Here is an 8,993-nt window from a genome sequence, read left to right on the forward strand (position 1 = left end):
CATGATTGGTTAGTTTTACAAACTGTAGAGATGTCATATTCTTATCAGTTGGACAGTACATATATATAGTTGGGTCATAAGAACCCATAGCCATCTCCCAGAAATGTCTTGTGGGCCACTGAAAGAGAATTATTCTCTTCCACTCACAGTATGGAGTAAATAATTATCCTTCATAATGGACATTTTAAAAATAAATATGAAAAACAAAATGAATAATATCTGTTGTAAATAATATAGGTATGAATATAAAGATGGTTAAGATATGCAAAATTTGAATGATGATTTTTAGCGTTAGAGAGGAAGAAGAGAATAGGATCAGGATTAAAGAATTTAAAAAATTACATTTTATTGATAATATTTTAATTTTAAAATGCTTCAATAAAAACAGGTAAAATTTTAATGGAGAGTACTTATTACTTGTAATATTGCTATATACACTGTATTTTCAAAATACCATAAAAATGATATTACAAAGAATTTTTAAGAATTGAATCTGCAAAATGACCCTAGATCTCTAAAAGAGTAGAAAAAAAAGGTGAAAGAAATAGAGGGTTCATATTTTGCTTGAAGCCCTGGGTAATGAGATTTATAGTGGTTTTAGGGTAGATTATTTTCTTCAAGTGAACCTTCTGAATTTTACAGAGTCCACATAGTACATGCAATTCTTTTCAATCTGTGAAAAAGAAGAAAAGGGAAAAAATACATATTTTCAAGAAGTCTGGAAATGACCAGAGAGTAAAAATTCCCTAGAGATTGTATCAAGACGCAAATAAGCACAAGCTCATTTCTCTCGCCCTTTCTCAAATCCCCTTAAACGGCAAGAAACGCCATTTTCCGTATATAGAGACTAACATCGGGAAGGGCACAGGAGGGAAAGAGAAGGGAAATTCTTGGAAAATGGAAAAACAGATGGGGCACGGACACTGCGGTAGGGGTAGGGTGGGGAAAATGGGAGCCCCTGATCTGGAGACAGAACGCAAAGCTGGTTGGGGTGGGGCGTTGTGGGTTTAGCAAGGCGCCTCCAGATTTTGGAAAGGCGTGGAGCCGAGAGATAGAAACACCTCCCAGGCACAGGGCAGAGGTGGGCCTGAGAGTGGAGGAGGCGGGGAGGGTGGCAGTGTTTGGGAGGAAGGGGCGGCCTCTCTCCTGGCAGGAAGCTGCGCGATGGTAAGAGGGAGGAGACTGCGGCTGCGGCAGCGGCTTCTGGGATCCCGATGTGGCAGAGAGGCCGTCACCGTCAAGGAGGTGGAGGGCCCGCGAGCCCAGTGTTGGAGACACTGCCGCCATCCTCTTCGTCAGCCCAGCTGTCTTCCTAGACACGCTCCTCGCCTAAGGATCCTTCCCTCCCAGCTCTTGCAAACTCCGAACTCGTCGCCTGCTGATCCTCTTTCACCACAGGTTCACAGCGGAGGCAGCAGTGAGGTGTCCGATTTGGACACGTGAGACCTGCGGTCCCCCGACTTGGGGAGGTGGGCGCTGGACTAGAGAATCGGAGGATGCGGGTTGGTGGGTGCCAAGAGGGAAAATTTGGGTTCTGTGCTGGAATGGAAGTTGAGGGAGACTGAGAAAGGTGATTTGGGGATGGGGGATGGGGAGAAGTAGAGCCGAAGAGCACCTGGGTGGTAATAAAGGTGGTCCCAGAAAGAGAAAGAGATTTGTTCTGGGCACCCAGCGGAAAAATGGGGTAGACCAGGAAGAGATATGAAGGAGAGTTGAACAACAGGCAGAAGGAATGGGGATCGGAGGCAAGACAGATGAAGAGCAAATGATAGTGAGCAGGGGGAAAGGGTACTATGTTAATCTAAATGGAGAGAATGAGTGGGAGCTAATAAATGATGAATATTTGTATTTGATATGGGGAGTCTAAGATGGCAACAGAGGTATTAACCAAAGGAGCCTGCTCCCTCTTGCTGGGGGCTCAACAACCAAAACTATCACCTTTCCAACCCTTCAGCACAGCCAAATAAGTTTGGAAGGAGGACACTGCAGGCAAACATCCAATAATATTTTGATAGCCAGCATCTCTGCTGGACATCCAATAACTTGGATGGCAATACATATACCTGATGCCCAGGGAATTTGCAATGCAGAGAAATAAAATTTCACACTACAGTACACTAAATATTTCTCCCTAGCCTCTTTCCTCCCCTTGCAGGTATGAAGACACCTCACAAAAAGGCAACTGCAAGGCAGCAAACCAGGGAAATTGTTGATGACCACACCTTGTCTGCAAGTATGAGGAAGAAAAAGATTTCTCAAAAGAAACAGAGGGGCAGACCTTCCTCCCAGACGCGCAGGAACATCGTGGGCTGCAGAATTTCACATGGATGGAAGGAAGGTGATGAGCCCATCACCCAGTGGAAAGGAACCGTTCTGGATCAGGTGCCTATAAATCCCTCTCTTTATCTGGTGAAATATGATGGAATTGACTGTGTCTATGGACTGGAACTTCACAGAGATAAAAGGATTTTAAAGCTTAAAATCCTTCCTGATAAAGTGCCATTTTCTCGAGTCAGAGATGTGCACCTTGCAAATACCATAATTGGTAAAGCTGTTGAACATATGTTTGAGGGTGAACATGGTTCTAAGGATGGATGGAGGGGGATGGTCTTAGCTCAAGCACCCATCATGAAAGCGTGGTTTTATATTACCTATGAGAAAGATCCTGTTTTGTACATGTACCAGCTTTTAGATGATTATAAAGAAGGTGACCTCCATATCATGCCAGAGTCAAGTAAGTCTTCTCCAAAAGAGAGAGAGCCAGAAGGAGTTATAGATGGCCTCATAGGTAAACATGTAGAATATACCAAAGAAGATGGCTCCAAAAGGACAGGCAAAGTCATTCACCAAGTTAAAGCCAAACCTTCTGTGTACTTCATTAAGTTTGATGATGATTTCCATATCTATGTCTATGATTTGGTGAAAAAGTCTTAATGGTTAGGGTAAACATTGTCACGTATATGTAGGCAAATATATGATTTGGAGAAACACAAAATATGTTGCTTTTCAGTGTACTGAAAGTATAGGGGTCCCTAATAACCCATCATCATTGCCAGCAAAACTGTTGTTTTGTTCTAAAAAAATATAAGTTTATGTAGCTATGACATGCTGTGTGTAAGGAATTTGTCATGGTGAAAAGGTTGGGTGTGTTTGGTTGAGGGGACATGAAAGGAAGGAACAAGTGTAAATTCAGGCTGTGAATAAAGTTCAGCTAGTATCATAATCAGTCATCTAAAAATGGAACAGGACTTAGCTGGTCTTGTCTAAGGAGAGGAGAGGAGAAGGAACTAGAGATGGATTGTGGGGGAAAGGAAGAGAGATGGCTGCTTAAGAAAGGATATGGGAAGGGGTCAGAAATGGAGAGGCTTCTAGGGGGAGGGATAACCTAAGAGGGGGAGGCAGCCAACTGGGGGGTGTTGAAGAATAACAGAGAGTGAAATCTTGGGGTTGAGAGGAAACCAGGATAAATTGAGTAAAGAGGGACACAAATACATTTAGAAGAAGTTCAGGGCAAGGGAGACAAAGATAAAGTTGGCAGAGATCTGAGGAGAAGCTAAAAGGATACTCTAGAAGGGGAGGAACACTAAGGAAGGAGAATTCTCCTCCTTCCACAGAGGGAGTGAAAATAGAGAAAATGGCATGAGGTGTGGGGTCCATGAGAGATTGGAAGACCCAAGAAAAATAGCACTTCTGGCAGTATCCAAGTTGCCCTCTTTAGCTCTGTGCACAAAGAATGTGGCAACAAAGAAACCAGATGGATTGGAGCTTCTCTAGAGGGAAATTTTGACAGAAATGTCTCAGAATTTAATCAGGAGCCAAGTTTATACATAAAAGACTTTTATTATATCAGGGAGTTCATGCCACACCTGCTGAGCAGAGCCCAGCCCTCAACCTAAACACACTAGCATGGTGCTCCACAGCAGGGGGCTGTAGGCAGTTACCTTATATTTTCCAGAGGACCCAGGGGCAGTAAATCTCAGACCTGAAGTTCTTGGTTCACTTCCTCTACACTGAATAAATGATTTTGGGGGGAACAAGTCAGTGGAGTTCTCAGAACTTAAGAGATGTGCCACCTTGCATTTGGAAGGCATTTTATCCAGAAAAAATGAAACTTGCTCAACCCAGATACTGCACTCATCTCACTATTCTTCAACTTCCTGAACTATACCTTGCCTCCTTACAGACGATTGAGCTTAATGCTTCTGTCCAGGGCATGGGGAGGCATGGGGAGACTTCTCTCCAGGGCATGGACACTTGACTGTCCATGTTTCTCTCAGCAGCTGCCTGAAACCACAGGTATCTCCCCCCAGTGCTTCACCAGATGGAGATCTGCTGCCTCCAGAAACCCCATTCTGGCAATAGCCCAACAAAAAGAATGCCTACTGACTCTTCACGTGTACCTCCTGACTAGTCTTGCCCACTTCAAGCACATGGGGAACTGTACTAGAAATGTGTGCAGTTCTATTTTCAGGTGAGATAGGTGGCATGGGCAGTTGAGCAGGGAGATGTGACTTTGTATAACAAAGTCCTTCGACTGTATAGTGCCACATAGGTGGTTGGTGGGAAGAGGGTGTGGTAACTCCCAATAAATTCCCTCTGAGGTATGGTGTCCCAATACATGGGTCTTTGTCCTTCTCTCTTCCTTTCCTTCCCCCAGTCCAGCTGTGGATGTTCCCTTCAAAACTCTCTCTGGTTTTCCCACTCTACATTCTTCACTGCCCTCAAAGAAACAGTGCTGCTGTCTCTCTTCTGCCCAGTAACTCCAGGCATAGCAGGCAGAGGGGAAGGAAGGGAGCTTCCCAGAGTGGAAAGAAGTTGGTAATTCCTGTTCATTCTCTCCACCCAACATGACCTGAAGCTGTTTGCCTCAAGAACTACACAAGGCGAGCCCACCTCACCAGAGCATGGGTAGATTTTCTTTCATTCATCACATAATTCAGTCTAGCAAACACCTGCAGGCCACTCATGGGCCAGTTTCAGCCCACTGTCATATTTTGGTTGATCTTCATGTTTTTATCATTCTCCATTTTAAAATTAGCTATATAGACATTTGGGGGATTTCACATTTCAAAAATCCACATTTCTGGCTTACCTTAAAAAACAAAACAATAGACCAAGGGCTGGGCCCACATTCCAACAAGGACACAAGCAGTTGACTCTGAGGAAGGCCTCAGCCCATTTTAAACTCAGAATGTCCTCTCAAGTGGGCCATGCCCCCAGATGGCCTGCCTCACTGTAATGAAATGCCCAGATGTCCCCTGGAAGCATTTGCATTGGTCACTTTGGGGTTAGACCCAGGGGAAACTGCTAAGCTCCTCTTTGGCTTACTCTGACTGCCTTTGCTTTTTAATTTATTTGCTTTATCTTCATCTCACCATTACTTACTTCAGGTGGGCTCTCAGCCAGTCAGTCTTCTAGACACAGGAACCTATGGTAGTAAATAAATGAAACAAATAAAATAATCTTACCCTTATGGAACTTTCATTGTAGTGTGGGAGAGAGTAGTCAAGATAAAATAAAAGGATAAATTATTTTCAAAATGATAATGTTAAATAGAGAAATAAAGAATGGGCTATGGAAGTCCCAGGGAGGCTGAAGTTGGATAGAATATGAACTAAGAGAGGGCTTCACTTAGAAGATAGCTTTTGAGTAAAGGCCTAAAGACAATAAGAGAACTGGCCCTGTGGCTGTCTGGGGAAGGAGCATTCCAGGCAGAGGTACAGCAAATGCTGAGCTCACAAGGCAGGAGTAGGACTGTCATGTTCAAGTAACACTGAGGTTACCAGTGTGGCTGAAGCTGAATGAGCAAGGTAGAAAATATCAGGAAGTGGTTTCAAAGAGGTGATGGGATCCCAAAACAGATAGCTTAGAGTTTTGAAGGTCCTAGAATGGAATTTGGCTTTTCCAGTAAGCGTGGTAGGGAGTCATTCTAGTATTTCTACCAGAGACTGGGTATGATTTGTTTTATATTTTTCATAGGATCATTCTGGAGACTCTGGAGTGTAATCTGTTTGTGGTCAAGTTTGGGAAAAGGGAGATCACATATACTAGTGAAACAGAAGAGCAACCTTAAAACAGATTTACATACAGGAAATTTGAATCATAATAGAGGTGGTAGTTCAGATAAATGATAAAAAGACATTTTATTCAATAAATGATGCTGCATTAATCTGTTTTCCATATGACAAAAAATAAGCTTAAATCCCTTCATCACATCCTACACACAAATTCTTCATGGATATAAATGTTATTACTTAAATTTAGAAGGTAATATTTATAAAACTTTTAGAATAAGAAGTGAATGTTCAGTTTTTTTTCTTATAGAAATGGGAAAGATTTATTTTACATGCAAAAAATGCACAGTGATGAAGGAAAAGTTTGAAACTTTTGATTATTTGAAGATATAGATGCCCCTAATATCAAAATCATCATATTAAAAGTGGAGTCAGAGAGATTATGTTACAGACTGTGATAGTTAAAGTGAATTAAATAAAAATGTATTCCTTGAGGAAATATTACAGCCTATAGAAAACTTGGAAAACTAGGCAATCACAAGTAGATCACAGTCAATAAACACACATTTCCTTAATCAGTTCCCCATTAACTTATTGTATCTTGTCCATAATAAGCCATCTGCTAACATAATATATAGTTTACTTAGTTAATATATTTATTGTTTCCCTACCAGAATGTAAACCCTGAAAGTGCATGATTTTTCTTCCTTAAAAGAGTGCCTGGCATACTGTAAGTGTGTAATAAATGTTTGTTAACTATATGGATCTCATCAGTAACCTAGGAAAAAGAAAAAGTAACATGATCTCACATACATTAGATCAGCAACACATGAAGTTTGAAAATATTCATTGACCAGTTAAAGAAATGGGAGATCCATACATTCTAGGTGAGAGTTTGTCAGAGAGAAATCTGCCATTATCTAGTGATAGCCTGAATAGAAGATGTTGCAATGCCAACAGTTTCATTCTTATACATTGTTGAAAGACAATTCTGCATGTGTCTCACATGTTACTATGCATCTGGTGAGCAAAACACTGAAAATTCTTTGTTTTGAGGTATTTTTTGAGAGATGTTTGAACGGTAAACAGCTTTCAAAAACAGAATAGGATCTCCATCTGAAGTAAAAAGCAGGACTGTATAGAGTCTTCGGAAGGTAGTGATTTTCTCTGGAACAAAGGGCAGGAATGCTTACTCCAATAAAATGAAGATAACGTCTCTTAAGAGCAAAGGAAAGGGATCAATTGAGTTCAGTTCAGTCACTCAGTCGTGTCCGACTCTTTGCGACCCCATGAATTGCAGCATGCCAGGCCTCCCTGTCCATTACCAACTCCCGGAGATCACCCAGACTCACGTCCATTGAGTCAGTGATGCCATCCAGCCACCTCATCCTCTGTCGTCCCCTTCTCCTCCTGCCCCCAATCCCTCCCAGCATCAGAGTCTTTTCCAATGAGTCAACTCTTCACATGAGGTGGCCAAAGTACTGGAGTTTCAGCTTTATCATCATTCCTTCCAAAAAAATCCCAGGGCTGATCTCCTTCAGAATGGACTGGTTGGATCTCATTGCAGTCCAAGGGACTCTCAAGAGTCTTCTCCAACACCACAGTTCAAAAGCATCAATTCTTCGGCACTCAGCCTTCTTCACAGTCCAACTCTCACATCCACACATGACCACAGGAAAAACCATAGCCTTGACTAGATGAACCTTTGTTGGCAAAGTAATGTCTCTGCTTTTGAATATGCTATCTAGGTTGGTCATAACTTTGCTTCCAAGGAGTAAGCGTCTTTTAATTTCATGGCTGCAGTCACCATCTGCAGTGATTTTGGAGCCCCAAAAAATAAAGTCTGACACTGTTTCCACTGTTTCCCCGTCTATTTCCCATGAAGTGATGGGACCGGATGGAAAGGGATGCTTACTGCCTATTATAAAAGTTTAAGGATCCCAAACTGAGGTTTCCTCCTTTGTAATGCAACTTAATTTATATGTATGTGTCATGTAACCATTCTTCATTACCCTGTAGGGAGTGGGACTCAGGCTTATAGGGTAAAAACACAGATACTCAGACTATTTTTATTAATGTGAGTAATAAACTATCCTTTGTCTATGAACAAAAATGCCATATAGTCTACTGGCACCCAAGAAACTGTGTCAGGTAACTTGTTAGCTCACAAATAGGGTTCACTTCAGTTCAGTCGCTCAGTCATGTACAACTCTTCACGACCCCATGGACCACAGCACACCAAGCCTCCCTGTCCAACACCAACTCCCGGAGTTTACTCAAACTCATTTCCATTGAGTCAGTGATGCCATCCAACCATCTCATCCTCTGTCGTCCCCTTCTCCTCTTGCCTTCAATCTTTCCCAGCATCAGGGTCTTTTCAAATGAGTCAGCTCTTCACATCAGGTGGCCAAAGTATTGGAGTTTCAGCTTCAATATCAGTTCTTCCAATGAACATTCAGAACTGATCTCCTTTACGATGGACTGGTTGGATCTCCTTGTAGTCCAAGGGACTCGCAAGAGTCTTCTCCAACACCACAGTTCAAAAGCATCAATTCTTTGGCGCTCAGCTTTACTTATAGTCCAACTCTCACATCCATACAAGACTACTGGAAAAACCACAGCCTTGACTAGACAGACCTTTGTTGGCAATGTTTCTTCTTTTTAATATGCTGTCTAGGTTTGTCATAACTTTCCTTCCAAGCAGCAAGCGTCTTAATTTCATGGCTGCAGTCACCATCTGTAGTGATTTTGGAGCCCCCCAAAATTAAGTCTGACACTGTTTCTACTGTTTCCCCATCTATTTCCCATGAAGTGATGGGACCAGATGCCATGATCTTTGTTTTCCGAATGTTGAGTTTTAAGCCAACTTTTTCACTCTCCTCTTTCACTTTCATCAAGAGGCTCTTTAGTTCTTTTTCACTTCCTGCCATAAGATTGGTGTCATCTGCATACCTGAGGTTATTGATATTTCTCCCAGCA

The 8,993-nt window shown here is 42.2% G+C and overlaps 1 protein-coding gene across 4 annotated transcripts; it reads left to right on the forward strand.

Annotated features, from left to right (window-relative positions):
• Positions 1-1,186: 1,186 nt before the first annotated feature.
• LOC113887209 (spindlin-2) lies at positions 1,187-6,773 on the forward strand. 4 transcript variants are annotated; one of them, XM_027534218.1, is made up of 2 exons: positions 1,187-1,469; positions 2,156-6,773. In XM_027534218.1, exon 2 carries the CDS (start codon positions 2,158-2,160, stop codon positions 2,932-2,934), a length of 777 nt encoding a protein of 258 aa, XP_027390019.1. In that variant the 5' UTR covers positions 1,187-1,469; positions 2,156-2,157; the 3' UTR covers positions 2,935-6,773. The 4 variants fall into 4 exon arrangements, with proteins under 4 accessions (XP_027390019.1, XP_027390018.1, XP_027390020.1 ...); XM_027534217.1 differs by having other exon boundaries at positions 1,222-1,469; positions 2,136-6,773; XM_027534219.1 differs by having other exon boundaries at positions 1,424-1,506; positions 2,136-6,773.
• Positions 6,774-8,993: the final 2,220 nt, after the last annotated feature.

This window comes from Bos indicus x Bos taurus, chromosome X (genome assembly GCF_003369695.1).
Source record: "Bos indicus x Bos taurus breed Angus x Brahman F1 hybrid chromosome X, Bos_hybrid_MaternalHap_v2.0, whole genome shotgun sequence".
Classification (NCBI taxonomy): Eukaryota; Metazoa; Chordata; class Mammalia; order Artiodactyla; family Bovidae; genus Bos; species Bos indicus x Bos taurus.